The 26,651-nt window shown below is 38.7% G+C and overlaps 1 protein-coding gene across 11 annotated transcripts in view; it reads left to right on the top strand.

The window, feature by feature from the left end:
- The window catches only part of Pkhd1 (PKHD1 ciliary IPT domain containing fibrocystin/polyductin), a 513,180-nt gene that overhangs the window by 1,784 nt on the left and 484,745 nt on the right, over nt 1-26,651 (top strand). For 10 of the 11 annotated variants that reach the window (XR_015441583.1, XM_087188163.1, XM_087188162.1 and 7 more), the window contains exons 2-7: nt 526-617; nt 2,140-2,217; nt 2,829-2,973; nt 11,190-11,298; nt 15,425-15,482; nt 25,831-25,909. Coding sequence is in view for 9 of the 11 variants with exons in the window: in XM_087188163.1 (XP_087044289.1) it covers nt 566-617; nt 2,140-2,217; nt 2,829-2,973; nt 11,190-11,298; nt 15,425-15,482; nt 25,831-25,909 (521 nt within the window). In the remaining 2 variants the exon portion in view is untranslated. Of the gene's footprint in view, nt 1-525; nt 618-2,139; nt 2,218-2,828; nt 2,974-11,189; nt 11,299-15,424; nt 15,483-25,830; nt 25,910-26,651 lie in introns of those variants that run through there. The other variant, XM_087188164.1, reaches the window with a different exon arrangement.

The following is a 26,651-nucleotide window of genomic DNA, read 5'->3' as shown; positions in this document are numbered from 1 at the left end:
ATGGAGATGGGATCTAGGAAGGGACCAGGAGGAGCCAAAGCAGAGGCTGGTGTGTGGAAGACATGCCTGAGAGATAAGAGGATACCACATCTGTGGTACAAATTTTAAATTAGAGAGCCACATGAAGGAAAGTGTGTAAGTTAGGATAAGGCAAAAGAAAACAGGACTCCTTCATTAATCATATTCTGAAACTTAGGATTTATTTTTAAAGTTCAAATTTTATTTAATAACAAGTTAATGAAAGAGATTATTTTTATTTACCCTTCTTAAACATGCATAAAATAAGCTGGGGTAATAAGAGAAGCTGAATGGTGATGGTTTTCCGTAAGATTCATAGTTGATCCCTTTCACTCAACCTTGGAAAGATAGTGGGTCCTTTTCAAGACACTTGTCTTATCTCCTTAATGTTCTCTTTCAGTAGAGCAAAGTGATAGTATGAAAGAAAAATGATAGTATTTTTTTAAGTTTATTTTTTATAAAGCATAAAAGCCATGCCACTCCAATCAACACTGAAAATGTTTTTAGGGCCTGAGCAATCTTACAAGAACTGACTTAACTGGACACCATGCCTGGCTGGCTGATCTCTCTGATGACCATTGAAGTACTACTTTTGTCAGGTGAGTAGAATGTGTTTGAATGGATTATAATTAGAGCTCATTGGGTTACCTTTCTTGAGAACTATTATTACTAATTAAAATATTTTGGTTGAACACTGAATATATATAAATTTTTACCTGTCAATTAAAAACATAAATTAAAAATATTATTTTGGAAGGAGATATTTAAGTATTTGCATCTGGATTTACATTTTTTGTTTAATAATTGTTTTTTCTGATTAATGTCTGTGGTTATATACTCATTTGTTGTGGATAATGATGTCAACTTCTAACAGCCATTGAAGGTTACTGTGATAGTTCAAAGCTTTCAGAAATAATTTGTAACTTTTCTTTTTGGGCTGTATGATGTAATTCTTTTTAGATTTTATTGCCCTACCATCTCTAAGATGTAACTCATCATAGTGATTAATGTTTGCTTGCATTACAATCTCCTTTTCTTAAATCATGCCTACAGTTTTTTTGTGAATTTAGTTATCCTCTGTATCTTCTCATGACATTCATTTTTGTCTTTGACTGAAAACACCCAGTCATCTCTGAGGGGCAGGGATGGATGGTCTGGCTGGCTGGGGCTGCCATGACAGTCATACTAATGTGACTGCTACCATCTCCCTCAGGTGTGACACATACCGCCTCATGAATGACTATACATAGGGTTCTGAGCTAGTCACAGGTAGCATGGTGTGGATTATCCTTTAATTTTTCTGCCATGGAAGTGAAAAGGTGTCCCATAAATTATATTTTCCTTGCTTATTACCTCACAAGGGAGCTGTCTGATTTTTTCCTGGATTCCTTGAAGAGGTTTCCCTTTGCTAAGACATGTCCAGGAGCATTATCAAACATAGAGGGATTTGTTAAGGTCAGGCTTAGCAGATGGTCTGTTGGAAGAACCCAGTCTAGCCTACCACAAGAAGTCAACATGGATATATTTAAAGGAAATTTTAGCAAAGATTTATGCTTTAGCCTTTTCTGAACAGTCAAGGCAAAAATCTAGAAAATTTTGTATTGATTTGGGGAATCATTCATGTATTTTAAATGGAAAACTAGAGGACAGGGTACTGAGCAGGAGAATCAAAGTAGGCATGGCTACCAGAAGTTTCTCCCCTTCATAGGAAGTGGAAGTACAGTGGTGGTGAAGTGGATATAAGTGGTGGTCTTTTATATTTAAATATGGATGCTTGATTAAAGGTGGGAAAGAGAGGAGAGATAGCATGGATTCAATTAGGAACGAATTGTGTCCTTAATGTTACTTCCAAAGGAAGTAGAAATCTAAGGTTGTCCTGGTGAATGCTGGGATTCTGGATGTCTAAAATAAAAGGGGTTAATTTCCATAAAATGGGAGTTCTGAAGCTGTGTCCCCCAGACCAGTAGCACCTGGTTAGAAATGTTAATGTGGAACCAGAAACCCTGGGGGTGGGCTCTTTTGATGATTCTGATTCACACCAAATTTTGCGTTAAAGTACTGAGGAAGCTAGTGAATCAAATCCTACATTCAAAAACCATCGTTTTTCTTACTTATTTATAGTACCTCACCTGAGTTTACGGATTGAGCCTGAGGAAGGTAGCTTGGCTGGTGGAACATGGATCACAGTAACATTTGATGGTAGGTTTGTGTTTTACCAAGTATGAGTGTCTTATCTATCGGCCTCCAGTTTTAAAGAAAATAAGTTCTTGCTTTCTTTGCTTAAGGGTGGGTGGAAAGGACAGTCTGAGAGGGATGGACAGATTGGCTTATTCTATCTTTGGAGATACTCATTGATAGGTTAATGTCATAGTAGTCTCATAGTACCACTGTACGTCAAAGTCCATTTTCCTCTCTCAAGCTGGGGATGGGATTCTAGGAACCCTAAATGAGATATTTAGAAAGTTCATGGCATTATGGGTTTTGGCTTATTCCTTTTAGATGATTCTGTGGTTGAGATCTTCTAAACCATGGCTTAATGTATCCATTTCTAGCATGGTACAGAGTAACTTTGAGGGTTGAAAAATTCTTTCCTGGTTTTAGGTAGAACTGAAGAGAGGTTAGTCTTTTATAAGCCCATACATAAAACACCTCCATTACATAGCAACCACAAATCCCTTTGGAAACAAAAATTAATTTGATCCTTAGATAAACTGAATGTCTTACATTGCCCCCATGTGGCCACGTTTTTGCATTAACCTGTATGGATTACAACTGATTAGCTTGAGATTTCTTCTTTCCTTTATGTTCAGGTTTGGACTCAGGTATCCTTTACCCCACCAATGGCTCTCAACTGGAGATAAGCCTGGTGAACGTGGCAGTGCCTGCATGGCCAAGTGTCCCCTGTGACGTCTCTCCTGTCTTCTTGGATGTGCCTGTGGTGATGTGCCAGACCAGGTATACCTATCTGGAAGAAAAAGACTAGACAGAATGAGTGGGTTTTGCTCAACTCAGTAGCCTGTAGTGACATATTAGAGCAATTCTTGCTGTGACTACAAGTATCAATTATAGTTTTTGGAAATTTTCTGTGTGAACATACTTTTTAAAATGTTCCCACAGGATCTCTAGGGCTTAAGGGAAGATGAGAGAATGGGGTAGAATTAAAAAATATTTACAAGGAGGGGCTAGCTAGTGTTTGCATTTGATTTTTGCTAGGAACCTTATAGCTATTAATATTTCAATAAATAGTGACACTTTGCAATGTAAAGTACTAATCATTTGGAATGGGTATGATTGTAATGACTGTGTATAAATCCAAAACCAGTTAGGAAAGAAATTTGCTTTGACTCAGTTTGTTGCTCAGTTTGATATTACTGTACTTCTTGTACAGTAATACTTGAGGAAATACTTGTATAGGACTATAGATAATCTATTGTTCTACTCAAATTTTTGTTTACCTGTGAAGTTTGCATGAGTTCCTTTTTTCTTTACGCATGTCTTAGAGATGTTGCATGAAAATGGATCACTGGGGAAAGGAAAGACATTGTCATTTCCTTTTGGTTTCTATTTCTTCGTTCAGGAAGACTTCCCTCCTCCACATTTGCTGATAGAAATCCACTGAGCATACTACAAATGCCATCTCATCCCACACCATCCCACTCAGTAGAATCTTTTCCTCTTTTTTTAAAAAAATATATATTTATTGGTACATTTTAGGTATAAAATACATTTACATTTGTCATTGGGTGTTTGTACCAGAACATGATGCATCTTAATTTTTATTTTTTCTCCCATTACCTGTGCACCTTTCACCCCCTCCACCCTTCCCTATCTACACAGTTTGATTCCATTTTTTTTCTCATAATTTTTTTCTTTCCCTTCTTCCCTTTCCCCTTTCCCTTCCACTATCCCCAAACCCTTGGACCTTTTCTTATTTCAAATTATCAATTGTTAATTTTAATCATTTTCATCCTTATTTACACTTGCAATTTCTCCCACTAGAGAAATTATTCAGTATTTACATATGTGTGTCCTATTTATTTCACTTAAAAGAGTATGGCCTCAATATGCATCCATTTAGCTATAAATGTCTCTAGTTTCTCATTCTTTATGGCTGAGCAGTACTCCATTTTATAAAAAAAACACATCTTCTTTATCCAGTTTCCAGTTGATGGGCATTTGGGCTGTTTCCAAGCTTTAGCTATTACAAACTGTGTTGCTATAAACATAGGTGCACATATATCACTGTGGTAAGATTCTTTTAATTCTTTGGGGAAGATTCCCAGTAGGGGAATAGCTGGGTCAAATGGGACCTGTAGTCCTAGTTCTTTGAGGTATCGCCATACTGATTTCCACAGTGGTTGCACCAATCTACATTCCCACCAACAATGGAGAAGGGTTCCTTTCTCTCCACACCCCCACCAGCATTTGTTATTGGTTGATTTCTTGATAGGAGCCATTCTTTGTGGGGTGAGGTGGAATCTCAGTGTTGTTTTCATCTGCATCTCTCGAATGACCAGTGATGTTGAACATTATTTCATATATTTACTTGCTGTTTTTACTTCTTTGTCTGAGAAATGTCTGTTCATTTCAGATGCCCATTTTTGAATTGGGTCTTTGAATTTGGGAGGTCTGATTTTTTTCAGTTCTTTATATATTCTTGATAGTAGACCTTTGTCTGAGCTACAGCTGCTAAATATTTCTTCCCACATTGTAGGTTGTCTCTTAGCTCTGTTGGCAGTTTCTCTTGCAGTGTAGAAGCTTTTTCATGAGATGAAATCCCAGTTGTTGATTCTTTGTGCTAGCTCCCATGCTACTGAAGATTTGTTCATAAAGTCTTTTCCTATGCCAATGTCATCAAGAGTTCTACCTAACTTATCTTCCAGCAAGTTTAGTGTTTCTGACTTAATATTTAGATCTTTAATCCACTTTGATCTTAGTTTAGCACGTGGTGATAGGTATGGGTCTAGTTTTAATTTCTGACAGGTTGAAATCCAGTTTTTCCAACACCATTTATTAAATAGGCTATCTTTCCTCCAATGAGGGTGGTTGGCTCCTTTGTCAAAGATGAGGTGACTGAGTATGTCTGGAGTTGTTTCTGCATCTTCTAATCTATTCCACTGATCTTCGGGTCTGTTTCTTTGCCAGTACCATGCTGTTTTTATCACAGTAGTTTTGTAGTATAGTTTCAAGTTGGGGATTGTGATGCCCCCAGCCATGTCTCTGTTGCCTAGAATTGCTTTTGTTATTCTAGGTTTCTTCTGTTTTCAAATGAATTTTTGGATTGTTTTCTCTAGTTCTGTGAAGTATATTGTTGGAATTTCAATTGGCATTGCATTGAATCTATATAGTAGTTTTGGAAGTATGGGCATTTTCACTATATTGGTTCTTCCTACCCAGGAACAAGGGATATCTTTCCATTTTCTTATATCCTCTTCAATCTCCTGCAGAGTGCTGTAGTTTTCAGTGTAGAGGTCTTTTGCTTCCTTTGTTAGGTTGATTCCTAGATATTTCATTTTTTTAGATGCTATTGTAAAAGGAATTATTTCCCAAATTTCTCTCTCAATGGGTCTGCTTTTTGCATATAAAAAGGCTATTGTTTTTTGAGTGTTAACCTTGTATCCAGCTACTCTACTGAATCTGTCAATTAGGTCTAGAAGACTTTTGACTGAGTTTTTTGGGTCTTCTATGTAAAGTATCATATCATCAGCAAATAATGAGAGTTTCACTTCTTCCTTTTCTATCTTTATTCTTTTTATTTCTTTCTCTTGTCTAATTGCTATGGCTAATGTTTCCAGAACAATATTGAACAGGAGTGGTGATAGTGGGCATTCTTGTCTTGTTCTTGATTTTAGTGTGAAAGTTTTCAGTTTTTGACCATTTAGTATGATGTTGGCTGTTGGTTTTTCATAGATAGCCTTAATCAGGTGGAGATAAAGACCTCCTATTCCAATTTTCTGAGGTGTTTTTATCATGAATGGGTGTTGGATTTTGTCAAATGCTTTTTCTGTATCTATTGAGATGATCATGTGGTTTTTGTCCTTGACTCTGTTAATATAGTGTATTACATTTATTGATTTACGGATGTTGAAACATCCTTGCATCCCTGGGATAAATCCGACTTGGTCAGGGTACATGATCTTCTTGATGATCCTCTGTATTCTGTTTGCCAGTATCTTGTTGAGGATTTTTGCATCTATGTTCATTAGGGAGATTGGTCTGTAGTTCTCTTTCTCGGTTGGGTCTTTCCCTGGTTTTGGAATCAAAGTAACACTTGCTTCCAGGAATGAATTTGGAAGCCTTGCTTCCCTTTCAATTTCCTTGATGAGTTTAAATAGTAATGGCGATAGTTCTTCTTTAAATGTCTTGTAGAAATCAGCAGTGAAGCCATCAGGACCTGGGCTTTGTTTTGTTGGTAAATTTTTTATTACATTTTCAATTTCACTCATTGTAATTGGGATGTTTAGAATTTCTATATCTTCTTCATTTAATTTTGGCAATTCATATGTATCTAGGAATCTGTCCATTTCTTCTGTGTTTTCCATTTTATTAGAGTACAGGTTCTCAAAGTGGGTATTGATGATTCTCTGGATTTCTGCTGGATTTGTTATGGCTTCACCTTTTTCATTCTTAATTGCATGTATTTGAGCCTTTCCTTTTTTTGATAAGGTTGGCTAAAGGTTTATCAATTTTATTTATTCTTTCAAAAAACCAACTTTTTGATTCATTGATTTTTTTGTATCATTCTCTTAGTCTCCATTGCATTGATTTCTGCTCGGATCTTTATCATTTCCTTTCTTGTATGAGCTTTGGGTTTGTTTTATGCTCTTTTTTTTCTAGGAGCTTGAGGTTCTGCATTAAGTTATTTAACTGAGTTCTCTCTGTTGTCCTAATATGGGCATTCACTGCTATGAATTTCCCGCATAGAACTGCTTTCATTGTGTCCCACAGATTCCTGTATATTGTACTGGCATTTTCATTTACTTGTAGAAACTAATTTCTTCTTTAATGTCCTCTGTCACCCATGGTTGTTCAGGAGGGTGTTGTTCAATTTCCATGTGTTTGTGGGTGTTTTGCAGTTTCTTATGTTATTGATCTCCAATTGTATTGCACTATGGTCTGATAATATACAGGGGATAACTTCCATTCTTTTACATTTACTTAGATATGTCCTATGAGCTAGCATGTGATCTATTTTGGAGAATGACCCGTGTGCAGCTGAAAAGAATGTGTATTCTGATTTTGTGGGGTGGAACACTCTGTAAACATCTATTAAGTCCATTTGTTCAATAGCTTCATTTAGTTCTAGAATTTAATTGTTAATCTTTTTCCTAGTTGATCTGTCTATTTGTGATAGAGGGGTGTTGAGGTCCCCCACTACAATTGTATTGGTGCTTATTTGGTTTTTCATCTCCATTAATATTTGTTTTGTATAGCTGGGGGCATTTGTATTTGGTGCATATATATTTAGGACTGTCATCTCTTCTTCTTGGATTGTTCCTTTCACAAGAATGTAGTGACCATCTTTGTCTCTCTTAATTAGTTTTGGTTTGAAATCTACTTTGTCTGCAAATAAGATTGCTACCCCTGGTTTTTTCTGGGTTCCTGTGGCATGGAGAACTGTTTTCCATCCTTTTACTTTCAGTCTATGGATTTCCTTTTGAGTTAGGTGTGTTTCTTGTATACAGCATATTGCTGGGTTTTGCTTCTTAGTCCATTCTGCCAGTCTATTTCTTTTGATTGGTGAATTGAGGCCATTAACATTGATAGTTATAATTGACAGATATTGACTCATCCTTGTCATGATGTTTTACTGTTGTTGGTTCTTTTCTTATTTCCCCCCCTTTTGCTTTAGTGTCTTACCTCATGTGGTGACTTCTCTTTGCTGGGCCTCATGGAGTTGTGACCTTCATTGTCTTTTTCTAGGATATTGCTTAAAATTGTTTGGAGTGCTGGTTTGATGTTCGTGAAATTTCTCAGGTCTTCTTTGTCATGGAAGTATCTAATTTCCCCATCAATTTTGAAAGACAATTTTGCCAGATACAACAGTCTAGGTTGGAAGTTTTTTTCTTTTAGGGCTTGAAATACTTCACTCCAGGCTCTCCTTGATTTGAGGGTTTGTGTTGAGAAATCTGCTGTCATTCTGATGGGCTTTCCTTTGTAGGTGATTTATTTCTTTTCTCTAACTGCCTGTAGAATTTTGTTCTTCTGTTGGGTTTCTGGGATCTTGACTATTATATGTCTAGGTGTAGAATTTTTTGGTCATGGCTGGATGGAGTTCTATATGCCTCACTTATCTGTATGTCCAACTCTCTACCTCTGTCTGGGAAGTTATTTACTATTATTTCTGTGAACAGTTTTTTTATGTGAATTGTACTTTCTCCTGTTTTTTCATGGACTCCTATGAGTCTTATGTTATTCTTCTTTGCATCATCTAGCAGATGTTGGATTGATTTCTCATGGTCCCTTACTATCTTTAAGAAATCTTTGTTTTCATGGTCCTTAACTGCAAACCTGTCTTCTATGTCTGATATTCTGTCTTCAGATTCTCTTTGTCTGCTCTGCATGCTTTCAATGGAGTTTTTAATCTCCTGAATATCTGTTTGAATTTGTTTCATGGATTCCATTTCTTTCTTATGTTGAGCGATCATGTTTTCCATTTCTTTCTTATGCTGGGTATTCATAGCTTCCAGCATGTTTCTGATCTCATCTATTTTCTTATCTGTTTCTGCTCTAGAGCTTCTAATCATGTCTTTCACTCTGCTCACCATGTCTGTATTTATCTGGGAGATTATTTCTGTTTTGAAATTTTCTAGAGCCTCATGCATCTGCTTTGTTACTTCCTGTGCTCTCAGTTCAGGGTGTCCAAGTGGTTGCTTATCAGACTTTTCCACCTCACTTCCCTCGGAATTTCCTTTTTGTGGCATGGAATCCTGTATTTGTGCCTTGTTTAAGGGTCTTCTCATTTTTGTTTTTGGTACTGTCCTTGATTTAATTCCTGGGTTGATATTTCAAGATTGCTTAATGTAGGTGTCTTTGTTGCTCGTGCTTAAAACCCTTGTGGAATGATTGCTTTTCAGATGTGTTCTAGATATGGCTTGTGTTTGGGTTTTGAGACTCTAATGACTCTGAAGCTATTTTTCTTATACCAGGAAGGAAAACTAATTAGATCAATCACAACATGTTAGCCCAAATGATATAGCCAGCAATACCATAGCATCAAGCACAGCTTAGAAAATGACAATTTGTGGTAGTTATTAATCTATCACTTTTAACTATGTGAGTTAAATTAAAACTGAAGACAAACCCAACGTAAGTTTATAATGAATAAACTCTTCAATATACCATCTTTCCCCTTCAGGGTGGGGAGCTAAAAGGAGTTGGGGAGGGAGGGACAGGTAGAAAGAACAGCTAAGATTAGCAGTGAGGCCAGAAGACACAGAAAGATCACACAAACTCTAAGAAGTTGTTAAAGGCAAGAGAAAATGGCAGAATGAAAGAACAAAGATGTGAATAGAACCACCTAACAGCAACAGGGAGGCTAGATACCAAATTTACTTTCCTTTAAACCTAATGATAATCAAGAGAAGGAAAAAGAGAAGAAAATAACAGTAAGGGAGAAATCCGAATTCAGTGCAGAAAGGAAAAATGGGGAGATGAGGGGTAATGTGGGACAGTGAGACAATGAGGGAGAGAAAGAAAAGATAAAAGAAAGAAAAGAAAGACAAGTAAAACTTTGAAGAGTAGACAAAAAAAGTAAAAATTAAGAATTAAAAATAAAAATTTTTTTTTTCTTTTTTGCAAATAGCAATAGAAATTATGGGCCTCCTTCAGGGTATGTGTCTGTTGTCACAGTAGGCAACTCAGGAACCCCTGTGCATACACAAGTCAATGAGTCTCAGCAAGCCAGCAGCAGACCAAGTACAGTGGTCTGATGTGCCTTTATTGTAGAGGTTCTCTTTACTTTTCTGCTTAGCTTCAGTTTTCTTCCAGAAGCCTGAGAAGCCCTCGTTCTGTTACTAACTTCTGCTCTATCTTGTGGCGCTCGGGACAAGGGTCTTTAAAATCTCCCGTGCCTCTGTAGTGTCAGACCAGGTAGCAGAAAAGCCAGAAGGTAGGCGGTGCAGGGTTGGGGGGGGTGGGGGGGACCGAGCGTTGGAGGCGCCCTCGTGGCTAAGCGGACTTCACTGTGCCGTGGGCGTGGCCCGGGCCGCCCGCAGGAGCCCCAAGCTGCTTCCCTTGTCTCACCGTGGCCAGTCGCTGGTCGCTGCAGCTTTTCTCTTTCCTTTTTTTAAAAGGGGAGAAGGAACCCTTTTAGTTATTCAATCACAGGATGTGTATATGCCCACATACTTTCCTGTGCTCTCATCCTGAAGGGGAGATCTTTTTGTAATTTACACGAAGATACAACATGTGTAGCCTTAGTGACCTTGTTTCTTCAGTCCTGCGTTTTTCATGATACTTGGCCAGCTGCCCATTTGTTAGATTCAACCTCATAGAATTAAGTGCTTCAGACCCAAGGGGTGTGTTCACTGTCACCATTGTAGTGCTTATGGGGCATTGTACAATGCCTTATAAATAGACAATCCTCAATCGATATCTGCTCCAAGAGCATCGTGTAGCACTATTGATTTTAAAACTGAGTTATTATTTTTTTCTTAGGTTTCATGGTGTATGTAGGAATAGACTTCCTACAAGTACTTGACATGAAATAAATCAAATTCTAAGGATTTCTACATTTTATCTCCTCAATTCCAACATGTTAATGACATTAAGATGCGCCATTGGTTTTATGTCATCTTTGTAGAGAAAAAGAAATATATCCTTTTAATTATACTAATTGACTGGAAGATGGATGTCAAATTCAATTAACATTCAAGTATAAAAATGTATAGTTTGTCATCAATGAAATAGTGTCATATTCATTATCATAAAAAGATATAACTGCTTTCTCTGAAACAGTCACTGGAGCATTGAAATCAGCACTGTTCAAAGATCTAGTTTTTAAAGTATCGTAATTATAAGTGAACTCAGGAAGTGGAAGATGAAATATAAGAAGGTTTTGTTAGCTCTGTTTCACAAACGCAGGGAGAAAATCTGAAGTGGTCAAGTGAGCTGCTTGCTTGGGAGTTCAAGGTTTCTGATTCCTAAGGGTTTCCACTTTCTGTCCTCAGATCTCTGCTATCTGAAGCACATGAGGGTCTGTACTCCCTGGAAGTGCGCTCTGGTGGACAGGTGGTGGGTAGCCCAGATCTAGGACCACAGGACAGCTGTACTTTCAAGGTGAGCTCAAAGGATACAGAAATGTGTGTTTGCCTAGTCTGAGTGTGCTTGTGTTGTGAACAAGCAAGTTATAAGTCAGCCGGATAGTCTACTTTCACAGAATAAGAAGAAAGAAGGATGACATTAATGGAGTTACTAATGAAAGACAAATATCATACACTTTGTGTCAGGCTCTAGCTAACTGCTTTATGTACATTGCTAAATGTGTAACACTCACACCAATTGTATGAGGTATCACTCTATTATCCTATGTTTACGGATGAGCAACTGAGCCTCAGGGAGATTAAATAATTTACCGATGTCATCCAAGGCATTAAATGGCCAAACCAGGATTTGAACCTGTCTCTGACTTTAAATCCACACTTAACCTGAAGTTCACAGAGGAGCCACAAAGGTTACCTTTGTGGGTTAGTGTTTCATTTAAAGTTGAGCTCAGTGAAGGGACTCAGGGACCCAAGTTTCCTGGTGAAGAGACCCATGTTCTACTTGACCCTCTGCTTCATGGCAGATTTCTGCTACTCTTTCCAATTCTAGACTGAAATGGGCATTTCCTGGTGAAATTCTCTTTTATGGGGGGATGTAGAGAACAAAAGAGAGAGAGAGAAACAGAGAGAGAGGAAGAATAAAAAGAAGAGGAGGAGGAAGAGGGAGGCAGTAGAAGAAGGAGGGAGGAGGGGGAAGAAGAAAGGGGGGGAAGAAGAAAGGATGGGAAGGAGGGGGAGGAAAAAATTAATGAGGAAGTGGCTGACTTAATTTATAGCCTCTGTATTTATACTGGGACTTAACTTCAGGTTTGGTTCATCTAAGGTCCATTTCCGGTTAGTTTTACACTAAAATGATCTCTGAAGGGTAAGCTCTAGACTTTCCTTAAAAGACAGAGCTTTGACAGTGATCCTGGTTGTAAAAGTTCCCGTTTTAAGAGCAGTTCCAAAGGACTCAATTGAGTTACTAACTGATGCTCTTTTAGAGCAAGATTCCACCTTCCAAGTTCATCTCTAACATAATTCACATTTTTATGGGCAATTTGGTTTTGAAGTTTGGAATTTGCTGTCCATTTATACTTAACAGTTTGCTTCTCAGTCCATGAAAATCTTGTTTTCTGTAAGTTTGCTTCTGCACGTATACAGCAGAAAGAAAAATAGCTGTATCAGTCTTTCCTATTAAAAGCTGTGCCACCTCCTCCACACTGTCTCAAGGAATATAAAAGAAGAGAGATGGCCAAGCATGCTCGTTAATCATCATGCTCCTTTTCACCCCAGACAGTACTTTTCTTATTAGAGGATTAGTAAGGAGAGAGGGAGGAAAGAAAAAAAACACTTCCTAAAATTGCACATCAAAGAAAACAAGTGTAATGTTTGATAAAAAATCACCAGGGATGCAGTTAATGAGAGGTATTCCAAGCTAAATAAAACACTTGTGTCTCTTTGTTTTGGGACAGGGACTAGGGGAAACATGAATATTAAAAATTAATTCCATCTTTCCAGTCTACTCCAAAGAGCCTGCTGTGGGGATGACAAGTTTGAGCAGCTCACAGAAAGTTTATAAAGCAGCTGGTGGCTGTGGCTTTATCATTCTAATCCACTGCTTCCCCTCCCCATCTTGCTGACCTCACTAGGGCTCAAGGATCAGCATGTGGGAAGCCTGATTTAGAAGCTCATTAATTTTCCACTGTCATGTATCTTGCCTGGTGGGTAACTAGGGCCCTGTTTCCCTTAGAAATGTACCATTCTATGCTATGTCAGTTCAGAGAGAATCATAAGTGAAGCCCTTTTTGTGACTTAACCCTGAGCACACTCCATCACTTTCTGAGGCCTTGGGAGGGATCAATGATGGAGTTGCTATTGTGCCCACAAACTTCTGGTGGAAGGATTAGAGACGGTGAATCTTATATTTCAAATTGGAAACTGAGAGGCATGCTTCTTTATTTGGTTTGAACTCTGTTGTTCCATTTTCCACATTTTCTAACTTGTACAAGATGGGGCAAGGACCACAGCCATCCCTCCCTATGCTCCCATGGTAAATTTCTGATTGAAATGATGTTAGCATGATGGCCATCCCAGTGGGGATGGACTGTTTGGCAGGTATGTGTGCATTTTTATCTTTTGATGGGATCAGAGCCAGTTCCCAATCTATAAAGTCACAGCAGTCTGATCCTGTTTTCTGTGAACTATTTTTTAACCTTTTCCTTTAGTGAATGAGTAAGATAACCTTGATGACACACTGTATAGCTATGTGGATCAGTACTGAAAACCTACATTCCACAGGTGCCATCGAGTTTGTTAAATGTCTTCTGATTCTCAATGGTTGTTTAGGGTTGTTGATCAACAAATTATTCTCTGGTGATATTCTCCCCATGAAGGTGGACTCCTGTGGTGCTGGACGCACATCAAACAGAGCTATTTGCTTTAGTTTGTCCCACAAATGGGAAGCCCTGTAGGCAGTGTGGAATGGAGGCAGCTAGAGGTCCAGAGAAGGTGGGTTGGCTAAGCCTCTTTCTGGGTGGAGGATACATTCATGGGTCAAACCTTGGTCTGGTCAGTTCATCCACCCTCCCTGCCTCATCTCCTTAAACACTTGTATTTCTATATGTTGGGAAACTTTGAACTCTTCCCCCAAGTTTTAAATTAAAATCTGTAATAAATTGTTATGAACTGTAATCATCCTACTTGTGCTATAGAACACCAGTGCTTATTTCTGTCTAACTGTATTTCGGTACGTGTTAATCTGACCTCCATCTAACTCCTGTCTCGTCTACCATTCCTGGACTCTAGTTGGTCAGTCCATCCCTTATGCTTCTCCATTTATTCATACTGGCCCTGGTGTAATTTTCTAATGGAGTGGTAACTAGTTTTAGGCTAACCCAGATGCCTGTAGGTGTAATAGAATTCCTCAAATAGTCTCAGCCCACCTTTCCTTCCTAGGTTGGGCTACTCTATTCATTTACAAAAATTCAAATGTCTTCTACACATCAGGCTATTGATTCTTCTATATGGAACTTGTGGTTAACATGCTGTATTTCAAGTGGGGAGGCATTGTAATTTGATTTGGAGTGCTAGGATCAAGCTTTGGGAGGCTCATACCTTTCCTCTTGTTACCATTTTCCTCCTTCTTGAAGAAAAATGTTGCTCCCCATTTCTTGAATCTTTTGAATCATTTTCCTTTCAACAGGCACATTCAAATTCTTCATTAAGTACCTCTCTCGTGTACATCCAACTACTCATTTTTCATAGCTTGCTGATTCCTACTAAGATGCTGTTTGATAAAAAATTAAAACATAATCCAAAATGAAATTAAAACATTGACCGTAGGGGACAGGGAAAGGGGACGTTACTATAACCTCTGCAGTTAAGTCCTAGTGTCCTGCGAGCTATGGCAGCTCAAGGCAAATTACAGGAAAGGTAGGAAAATGAGACTGAGAAGAAGCTGAGCTTTGGGTCTGATCAGTAGCTTACCGTACCTTTTATTCAGTACATCAGGAGAAACAAATGTAACAAATGACTTGCAGAGAGTTCAGTACATCTGCATAAACAAGATGTAACAGTCTAAGAACAATGAGGAACTGAGTAGATGTTTGTTCCTCCCAGGATGTTTTCAGCTCCCAGGATATTTCTTGTCCTGTAGAATCACAGCATCACCAGATCAGTGAGGTCTCAGTTGTGATCCGAGGCCAAAATGGAATTATGTCTTGGAATTCCATAGCTAGGCTGTGGGCAGGAGAACTAGGCTAACCAAATGATTTTTTCCTAAAATTATGTAGCATTGCTCCCGACAATTGACATGTTGGATGATGACTCACCTACTTTTCTTTCTGGTAAAACGTGTCCCTGAGTATGGCAGGTGGGCAGGTATAAACAGGCTTGTCAAGATTTGGACAATATGGTGCAAAATAGAGAACTGTGTAACCTTGATCAAATTCCCTTTACTTCATATGTAAAAGAAATGTAACAGTATCTGTCATTTCTGCTTCACAGAAATATGAGGATAAAAATAAGTAGACATGAAGGTGGTTTGAGAAAATATATCAATTTGCTATGTTAGACTAATGTTTTAGGAAGAATGGCTAGTGCCTCTTATGCTCATGGATGTTCTAATGGAATGCTCTCTTGTGATCATATTTTCTAAACAGTTTTCTAAGGCACAGACACCCCTTATTTACCAAGTTAATCCACCAAGTGGAGTTCCAGGTAAGACATTTTCTGTCAAATTGAAATAAAACGAAACTTGTTGGAAACTCTTCTGTCTAGCTGGGTGGTCTCAATAAATGGGACTATTTAGCTTCTTTGCTGATGTTGTTTTGAGGACAAGTGTCAGCTTCTGGTTCATTTTTAACCTAGTTTGGCTTCACCTTTGGGCACTTTTGTTCTATTGCTTCTCTTAAAAGAAATCCAAACATGATAAGAGAAAAAGCCCAACAAAATCAAACCAGTTAGTGCTAGAGAATGGAGGAAATAGAAATCATCATCACTCTTAACTTTATAATCATTCACATAATAACAAACTTTTATTAAAACCCTACTATGTGCCAGGTTCCATTCTAAGTTCTTCATGTATATTATCTTATTAGGTTTTTATAGAAGCCCAATAATAGAAGAGTTATTATTTTCATCTTGACAAGCTGAGATTTGAACCCAGAGTGGCCCAGAGGCCTACCATTTTGCTTTGTGTTGAGTGGTGTAAACCATTTGGAAGGCCATTAGCCCTGATCTTCATTTAGGGAATTTGTGAGTTAGAGAACACACAAATATATAAAAGGCAGTAGGGTTGAAGAGAAGAAGATTATATACAGTTATGGGATTTAAATAAAGGAGAAAGGATTGCTACTGATGGATTCTGGAATTGTGAAATCAGTATTAAAACAAAGTAGTAAACACAGCTAGGATTATATAATTTGCAGTCTTATTCTTTGAAACTTCCTACCCCAATTTTGGGATTTTCATTTGGTTAGAGTTTCCAGAGTGATCTAAGTGTAGAAATATAAGTTGTTAAATTTTTATATATGGTTGTGTCTAAAAGCATAAACTGATCTAATTGTTTTGATTGGGTTGATTCATTGTGAATGCCAGAATAAATATCTAAGTTATTGAAAATATTTGTGTTGTTTGAACATATGTGTAGACACAGATTTTATATATATATGTATTAATCATAGTCTGAAGAAATGAAATTAGCATTATTTTACTCATGTGGGTTTTTCACAGATGTGTTTCATTCCATTAGCCTGAGTAACTAAGACATGAAAATATTTTATTAAAATTAAAATCACATGCAGATATTTGGTTCCCTACTGCTTGAGTGTTAGGAAGCTCTTGTTTAGATGGCATAAGTCTTGTTAGGGTGAGGGATGAGGAGGGACCCAGTCTTTAGAGATGTGAAATGAGATGTCAGTTGGCGCCCGGCTCTGTCAAGCTTGTTTCCCACTGAGCAGAACCTCTGCACACCGTGTCTTCCACCTTCTGGGGGGCTGAGTGGTGGCTGGCCTGGCTGGAACAGTCCCTCCAGGCACGAACTACAGGGCTGGATCTTTGCAATCTCTTTCCAGATGATTACTCTCGTTTCATGTGGGAAGCCTGCCCAGTGTAGCAACCAGCGAGATGGGGGAGGATGTGGGGACAGGAGAGACAACTTTTTTTTATGAGCAGTTGGAGTTCTATCTGTGGTTAGCAGTCCTTCAGTGTGATGCAGAATCCCCTGGCAATGCACTGTGGATTGGTTTAGCCATTCATCAGCCTCGGTGGTGCTTATTTGTTTAGAAACAAAACAAAAACTCACAGGATTTCCTAGTTTCTATAACCTGGTATTTGTTTTTTGAATTGTGCTTATTGAAACTAGAAGTCTGGCCCACTGACACTAGAAAATCAGTCGTTTTGCTCTATTAATTAGAGAGAATGATTCAGCCAGTTTTTAGCAGAAGCAGAAAATTCTTGAGACTTTCATGAACTCTATGACCTTCGTCTAAATCATTAGGTTCCTACTATTTCTACCCATCTACCCTTAAAATGGCTGTAATTTCACTTGAAAGGTTCCTTTTATTTCAATGCAAGCCATCCAGTGTAAGTCATTTCCTGACACAGTATGAAAGGATAATCTTTTTTTTTTTTTTTTTAAGGGTGGTAAACATTTGTTGGGGAATAGGAATGGCTCTCGAGAGACAGGAGGGGTCCCAGAAGTGAGTTGCCATTGAGGCCCTTTGTCAGGGGTAATTTATACAGCAAAGTCACAACATGGGTACAATGTGGGTCAAACTTCCATAAACCTATAGAATTACAAACATAGCTGCTTACCTAATATTGGTCCAACAGGGAAGTGGATCACGTAGCAAGGGTACATGGAAAGAACAAAGGCATTTTGAGGAAAGGATGGATCCAGATGCTCTGATCACCCACCTGGTGAATGATGTCTATCTGGACTTTACTATACCAGGTGATGCTAATTATAGTATAATTCCAAGTTACTGTTTATCCCTTAGGGAGGCATATAGGCCTGGCCTCTGCATCTTTATTATGACGCCCAGCCTTCAGATACCCCTCCATCCACAATTCTGATGTCTTTATTCTGAAAGGATAATCTTGATACTGTTCTTTAATGGTGTTAAATGTTCATGAAGAAACTCATAAGTCTTGTGGATTCGGTGACCTCATGAACCCTACAGAGACCTGTTTCTCTTCTACTTTTTGAGGTTTTATATCACTAAATAATATCTCTCTCATCTCTAAACATTTTCTGTGATATAGAAGGTCAGAATATGTGTTTGCCTAAAATTTTGTCTTGTGCGGTTGCTCAGGACTGAGTGTATCTATATTTCCAACTGGAATAAATCAGCTCATGTAGTATCTGATAGGGGCTCACAAACTGTTTTTGAGAAGGAGCTAAGTTAGATAACTTTCCCTGCTCCTACAAGTAGTGTGAGATAGCGCTGAGAGTGTGTCTTGTTAGCGGGTTTGCTGAAGCCTGTACTCCTATTCTTGTAGACCCAAAGAGGAGAAGATTAAGGAGAAACTTGCTTACCCAGCGGAAATCCCAAAAGTTGTGTAGAGGAGATCTGAGATAGAAGCCATCATCCCTATATCAGTGGGTTAGGCAAATATAACTGCCTTCAGATACCCAATTTGCTCTCCCCCCTGCTTTTTTTTTTTTTTTTTTTGGTACCAGGACCGAACTCAGGTCCTTGCACTTGCAAGGCAGGCAGCGGAACCACTGAGCTAAATCCCTGGCCCCGTTCGCCCCCCTTTTTAAGACAGTGTCTTGCTATGTTTCCCAGCCTGACCTCAACCTCTTGAGATCAAGCAGTTCTCGTGCCTCAGCAGGAATAGCCGGGACCATGGGTACATGCCACTATGCCTGGCACATCCTATCTTTGGGGATATTTGTTGGATGAATGAGATGTGCCAGTTGTCCTTCCTCTAATCCATAATGCATGCTACTTTGTGCCCTTCTTTAGTTCCTGTTCATTTGGGTCATCCATAGTATTTATCTTTTGTACTTTGAGATCTGGAAAACAGTTTAGAATCTCTGATCAGATTTTATTATTTTAATTGACACATAAACTTGTACATATTTATCAGGTACCAATTGATGTTTCAAATCATGTATACATTGTATAATGCTCAAATCAGGGTAAGCATATTTATCTCCTCAAATATTTGTCATTTATTTCTCATGAAGACATTTAAAATTCTCCTAGCTTTTAATACAAATACAGTACATTATCATTATCTACATTCACTCTATTGTGCGATGGAACATGCCAGAACTTATTTTTTCCATCTATCAGAAATTAGCTCTTTTTTTTTTGTATTAAATTCTTTTATTGGTACATTGTAGGTATACAACACAATTACATTTCTCATTGGGAATTGTACCTTTACATAATGCATCTTGGTTCTTATTTTTTCCCCATTCCTAGCCCTCCCTTCATGCCCTCCACCCTTCCCTATTTACAAAGACTTTATTTACATTTTTTCCATTTCTCATCATTTTTCCTTTCCCTTCTTTCCTTTCCCCTGCCCCTCCCACTACCCCTACCCCTTTGGACCTTTTCTTCCTATTTTGCATTGCTGATTATTCATTCTAATCATTGATACATTTTAGATATACAATATAATGACATTCATCATTGGAAATTTGCACCTTTACATAGTCTCTCTTGGTTCTTATTTTTCACCCTTGCCCAGCCCTCCCTTCAACCCCTCCAGTCCTCCCTATTTACAAAGATTTTGTTCCTATTTTTCCATTTTCTCTTATTAATCCCATTCCCTTCTATCCTTTCCCCTAGCCCTCCCACTTCCTTCCCCTTTGCCTCTTTTCTTCCTATTTCACATTACCTATTATACATTTAGTCCTTATTTACACTTTCAGTTTCTCACACCAGAGAAACTATTCAGTATTTACACATGTGTGTCCTATTTATTTCACTTAAGAGTATCGCCTCAATGTGCATCCACTTAGCTATAAATGTCTCTAATTTCTCATTTTTTATGGTTGAGTAGTACTCCATTTTATAAAAAAACCATTTTCTTTATCCAGTCTCCAGTTGATGGGCATTTGGGCTGTTTCCAAGTTTTAGCTATTACAAACTGCGCTACTATGAACATAGGCGCACATATATCATTGTGGTATGATTCTTTTAATTCTTTGGGGAAGATCCCCAGCAATGGAATAGTGGGGTCAAATGGGACTTCCAGTCCTAGTTCTTTGAGGTATCTCCATACTGATTTCCACAGTGGTTGCACCAGTCTACACTTCCACCAGCAGTGGAGCAGGGTTCCTCTTTCCCCACAGCCCCACCAGAATTTGTTATTGGTTGATTTCATGATAGCAGCCATTCTTTCTGGAGTGAAATGGAATCTCAGCGTTGTTTTCATTTGCATCTCTCGAATGACCAGTGATGTTGAACATTTTTTCATGTATTTATTTGCTATTTCTACTTCTTTGTCTGAGAAATGTCTGTTCATTTCAGATGCCCATTTTTGTATTGGGTCTTTAAATTTGGGAGATCTGATCTTTTTAAGTTCTTTATAGATTCGAGATAGTAGACCTTTGTCTGAGGAAGAGCTGGTGAAGATTATTTCCCACATTGTGAGTTGTCTCTTCACACTGCTGGTAGTTTCTCTTGCTGTGCAGAAGCCTTTTAATAAGAAGAGATCCCACTTGTTGATTGTTTGTGCTAGTTCATGGGCAACTGAGGTTTTGTTCATAAAATCTTTTCCTACACCGATGTCTCCAAGGGTTCTACCTAACCTCTGTTCCAACTGGTTCAGAGTTTCTATTTTAATATTTAGATCTTTCATCCATTTTGATTTTAGTTTAGTGCATGGTGAGAGATATAGGTCTAGTTTTAATCTTTGGCAAGTTGAAGCCTAATTTTTCCAGCACCATTTATTAAAGAGGCTATCTTTCCTCCAGTGAGGTGTTTGGCTCCTTTGTCAAAGATGAGATGGCTGAGTGTGTCTGACATTGTTTCTGCATCTTCTAATCTGTTCCACTGGTCCCGAAGTCTGTTTCTTTGCCAGTACCATGCTGTTTTTATCACAGTAGCTTTGTAGTAGAGTTGCAGGTTGGGGATTGTGATACCCCCTGCCATGTCTCTGTTACCTAGAATTGCTTTTGCTATTCTGGGTCTCTTCTTGTTCCAAATGAATTTTTGGATTATTTTCTCAAGGTTTATGAAGTATGCTGCTGGGATATTGCATTAAATCTATATAGCAGTTTTGGAAGTCTGGCCATTTTCACTGTATTAATCCTTTCTACCCAGGAGCAGGGGATGTCTGCCCATTTTCTGATATCATCTTCAATCTCTCTTTTCAGAGTGCCATAGTTTTCAGAGAAGAGGTCTTTGATTTCTTTCATTAGGATGATTCCTAGGTATTTCAGTTTTTTGGATGCTATTGTGAAAGGAATTATTTGCCCTATTTCTCTCTCAGTGAGTCTGTCATTGGTGTAGAGGAAAGCTATTGATTTTTGTGTGTTGACCTTGTAACCAGCTACTTGGCTGAATTTGGTTATTAAGTCTAGAAGACTTTTGGTGGAGTTCTTGGGGTCTTCTATATAGAGTATCATGTCATCTGCAAATAATGACAATTTGACTTCTTCATTTCCTATCTTTATTCTTTTTATTTCTTTGTCTTGTCTAATTGCTGTGGCTAATGTTTCCAGAACTATATTGAACAAGAAAGGTGATAGTGGACATCCTTGTCTTGTTCCTGATTTTAGTGTGAAGGATTTCAGTTTTTGACCATTTAGTATGATATTGGCTGTTGGTTTTTCATAGATGGCTTCTATCAGTTTGAGGTAGAGACCATCTATTCCAATTTTTTGTAGGGTTTTTATGATAAATGCATGTTGGATTTTGTCAAATAATTTTTCTGCGTCTATGGAGATAGTCATATGATTTTTGTCCTTGGCTCTATTGATATAGTGTATTACATTGATTGATTTGTGTATATTGAACCATCCCTGCATCCCTGGGATGAATCCCACTTGATGAGGGTGTATGCTCTTCTTGATGATCTTCTGCATTCTGTTCGCCATTATCTTATTAAGGATTTTTGCATCTATGTTCATGAGTGAGATTGGCCTATAGTTCTCTTTTTCAGTTGGGTCTTTCTCTGCTTTGGGGATCAAGGTGATGCTTGATTCCAGGAATGAATTTGGGAGTATTGCTTCCCTTTCAATCTCACTGAAGAGTTTAAACAGTAGTGGCAGCAGTTCCTCTCTAAATGTCTTGTAGAATTCAGCAGTGAAGCCATCAGAGCCCGGGATTTTCTTAGTTCATAAGTTTTTAATTACATTTTCAATTTCACTGGTTGATATTGGGTTGTTCAGAATTTTTAGGTCTTCTTCGTTCAACTTTGGTAATTCATATTTATCTAGGAATCTGTCCATTTCTTCTGTGTTGTCCATCTTATTGGTGTATAGGTTCTGGAAGTAGCTATTGATGATCCTCTGGATTTCTGCTGGGTCTGTTGTCATTTCACCCTTTTCATTCCTAATTGCATGGATTTGGGCCTTTTCCTTCCTTTTTCTGACAAGGTTGCCTAAAGGTTTGTCAATTTTGATGAATCTTTTGAACAACCAACTCTTGGCTTCATTGATTTTTTTGTATTGTTCTCTTAGTCTCCATTGCATTGATTTCTCCTCTGATCTTTATAATTTCCTCCCTTGTATGAGCTTTGGGGTTGTCCTGCTCTTCTTTTTCTAGAAGCTTGAGGTTCAGCATCAGGTTGTTTAATTGGGCTTGTTCTGTTTTCCTAATATGCATATTCACTGCTATGAATTTCCCTCATAAGACTGCTTTCATTGTGTCCCATAGATTCCAATATGTTGTATTGTCATTGTCATTTAATTGAAGGAACTGTCTGATTTCTTCTTTAATTTCCTCTCTGACCCATTGGTTATTCAGAAGTGTGTTGTTCAATTTCCACATGTTTATGAAATTTTTTGAGTTTCTTTTGCTATGGATCTCCAATTTCATCACACTATGGTCTGATAATATACAGGGGATAACTTCAATTCCTTTGCACTTACTTAAACATGTTCTGTGTGTGAGTATGTGGTCTGTTTTGGAGAATGACCCATGTACAGCTGAGAAGAATGTATATTCTGATTTTGTGGGGTGGAAGACTGTGTAAACATCTGTTAAGTTCATTTGTTCAAGAGTTCGATTGAGGTCTAGTATTTCATTACTTATTTTTTGTCTAGTTGATCTATCTATTTGTGACAGTGGGGTGTTGAGGTCCCCCACTACAATTGTATTAGTGCATATATGACTTTTCATGTCTGTTAGTTTTTGTTTTATATAGTTGGGTGCACTAGTGTTTGGTGCATAGATATTTATGATTGTCATCTCTTCCTCTTGGATTCTTCCCTTTACAAGGATGTAGTGTCCTTCTTCATCTCTCTTAATCAGTGTTGGTTTGAAATCTACTTGATCTGCCAAGAGGATAGCTATTCCTGCTTTTTTTCAGTTTCCTGTCACATGGAGTATTGTTTTCCACCCTTTAACTTTCAGTCTATGAGTTTCCTTTTGAATTAAGTGTGTTTCTTGTATGCAGCATATTGTTGGATTTTGCTTCTTGACCCATTCTGCCAGTCTATTTCTTTTGATTGGTGAATTGAGACCATTAACGTTGATGGTTATAACTGAAACGTATTGACTTGTCTTTGGCATGAGTTTTTCTTTTTGTTGGGTTCTCCCCCCCCTTTCCATTTAATTTCTTGTCATGCCAGATGGTTTCATTCTGCTTTGCTTCCTGGGATTGTGATCTTCAATGTCTGTTCCTAGGATATTGTGTAAAATTCTTTGGAGTGCTGGTTTGGTTTTCACGAAGCTCCTAAGGTGCTCTTTGTGATGAAAGTATCTTATTTCTCTATCCATTTTGAAGGATAGTTTTGCAGGGTACATCAATCTGGGTTGGAGGCTGTTTTCTTTTAGGGCTTGGAATATGTCACTCCAAGCTCTTCTTGCCTTGATGGTTTGTGTTGAGAAGTCTGCTGTGATTCTGATGGGCTTTCCTTTGTATGTGATTTGTTTCTTTTCTCTAACTGCTTGTAGAACTTTGTTCTTCTGTTGAGTTTCTGGAATTTTAACAATTATATGCCTATGTGTAGATTTTTTTTGGTCAAGGCTATTTGGAGTCCTATATGCCTCACTTATCTGTATGTCAAGCTCTTTTCCCCTGCTTGGGAAGTTTCTGCCATTACTTCTGTGAAGAGGTTTTTTTATGTCGTCTGCACTCTCTCCTGTTTCTTCATTGAGTCCAATCAGTTTTATGTTATTTTTCTTTGCATCATCTAGCAGCTGCTGGATTGATTTCTCATGTTCCCTTATAATTTTGAAGCAATTTTTCTTTTCCTGGTCACTAATTGCAGTCTTGTCTTCTATATCTGAAATTCTGTCCTCACATTGGCTCATTCTGCTGTGTAGCCTTTCAATGGAGTTTTTCATGTCCTGGAAATCTATTTGCATCTGTTTTATGGATTCCATTTGTTTCTTATGTTGGGATTCCATCATGTTCCTGAGCTCCTCTCTAGATTTATTAATCATGTCTTGCACTAGGGGCACAATTTCTCCTGTTATCTTAGAAATTATTTCTGATTTCATTTTTTCCAGATCCCCTTTTGTTGCCAGTTCAGTGGGTCCAGGTGGTTGAGTATCAGAGTGTTCCATCTCATTTCCCTTTGGGGTTGCTGTAGGTGATCTGGCAGTCTGGTTTTGAGACTTATTTACATGTTTTCTCATTTTGACTGGGGCAGGGGGCTGTTAGAACCTGGACAGATTACCTCCTCTGAGCTGGGTGAGGTAGGACAGGGGCCGGGAGCAGTGGTAGGGATGGTGACCCAAAAGTCCTTTCCTGTGGGCTGGGAGCAGGGCGAGGGATGGTAGCCGTGAAGCCCCTTCCTCTGGACCAGGAGCAGTGGGATGGTGGCCCAAAAGCCCTTTCCTCTGGGCTGGGAGCAGCGGGAGGGATGGTGACCAGGAAGCCCCTTCCTCTGGAGCAGGAGCAGTGGGACAAGGGCTCAGAAGCCCCTACCTCTGGGTCGGGAACAGTGGGACTCAGTACCTTGGTCTGGTGGTCCATTGTCCTCTGCATCTTTGTAGTGTGGAACCAGGTGGCTGACTGTCTGCAGCGGGGTGATTCGTTGTCTTCTGAGCAACTCAGGACCTCGATAGGGAGTGCACAGTCCTTCCTGTGCGCAGCGGGCTGATTCGGCGTATTCCTCACGACTGGGGACCTCGGTAGGGCATGGGCAAACCTGCCTGTCTGCAGCGGGCTCCTCAGTACCAATTCTCATGCCTCAGCCTCCAGGGTGCTGGGGTCACGCTGTGCACCACCACGCCCAGCTGTACTTTGACTATTTTCTGTAGCACATCTGTAATACAGATGTTGGTGGGTGGGAATCCAGCGCCCCAGTGTCACCCAAGGCTGTGCCGGGTCCTGGCTCCTCCTCCACAGGAAGTTCCACCCAGCAATTAGCTCTTGATGGCCAACTTGTTTTCGTGCCCCATTCTCCCCTATTTCTGTTAACCCTATTCTATTCTCAGTTTCTATGAAATCAACTTTTGTTAGGTTTCACATGACTGAGATCACGTGGTACCATTTGTTTTAGCAAATATCTAGCGGAAAGTCTCATGAAGTGGAAGCACCCCAAGGCAAATTGTTTTTAAGTCCTACTTTGGGTAGGTGATCTACACAGAGTAGACAGGGTAGTGTGCAGAAATCAGCCATCCTTCCTGAAATCTTCCCACTTCATGGAACCGGGAAGACCTGTTATCCCTTCTATGCTTCATGCATAGACAGTTGAATCTGTGTTTAAATAATTGCTTATTTCAGCCTTCCTAGTGTGTCATAATTATCACTGGATCATATTGTTGCCTTTAGTATCATATAGTTTATAAAAAATGTTAGTTTTATGCATTGTGACCAGCTTTGCCATGTTGGGTACATGTAACCCCAAACAAACAGTTTTGTCACACATTTGGAGTTTGAGCTAAAATTTTTACACTGAAATTTAAAAAAAACTTTCTTAAAACAGGGAAATTAATACATGTATATGGCTGGATTATCACTGGAAGGCTGGAAACCTTTGATGTTGATGCTGAGTACATTGATAGGTAAGCATGTGTTTGTTTCTGTGTTCAACAAGTTACATGTGTGCTGGATGACTTCCTGGGGCCAGCCTTCATGAAGCAATAAATTTTAAGCTGCTGGCACAGAATTGCGAATTTTTCTCTTTGCAGTTTATGTTCCCTGGTGAGCTGGGCTTCAGATTTTATTTTGTTAGTGCAGTTGCATCAATTAAGCTGGTCCATTTATTTACTGACAACTAGTCACTCTAGGCTCTGTATGAATTGTTCGGTAATTGAATCTGTAGATTTTCCTTTCTGATTCTACCTTTCTTCCCCTTGTCTCTCAGGCTAAAGCAAATTCTTTGTAAAATGATATGTAAACCTGAAATCCCATTAAAACTTTTTTGTCTAATTATTGTCTATTTGTGTATTTAGAAATTCTGTTAGTGGGATCAGAAGAAAACATGGGCTCAGGTACTAAGCGCCACTGAACTTTTAGTGTTTTCTGGGAGTGATTAAAATGTCAACACAACTTTCTTCATTGGAGTCTTGTTATGTGGAAAATGTATCATTCATGGTGGGGAGAGAGGAGAATAAGATGGAAAACACTGAAATTGTGGAGTTTGTGGGACACTAAGAAAACTCCCATCTTTCAGCAAATAAACTAATTACCCTAAGGATTTATAAGGTAGAAGAAGCATAATCTCACCATTTACAAAGCTGTGCAGAGGCTTCACACTGTGCCTGATTTTTCCTTCATCCCTGGATAGGTTGAGTCATTCTCCTC

Source organism: Heterocephalus glaber, unplaced genomic scaffold (genome assembly GCF_053883595.1).
Source record: "Heterocephalus glaber isolate CG9 unplaced genomic scaffold, H.glaber_assembly_v1.0 deba00001523, whole genome shotgun sequence".
Classification (NCBI taxonomy): domain Eukaryota; kingdom Metazoa; phylum Chordata; class Mammalia; order Rodentia; family Bathyergidae; genus Heterocephalus; species Heterocephalus glaber.
This window is presented reverse-complemented; position numbering and strand designations above follow the sequence as displayed.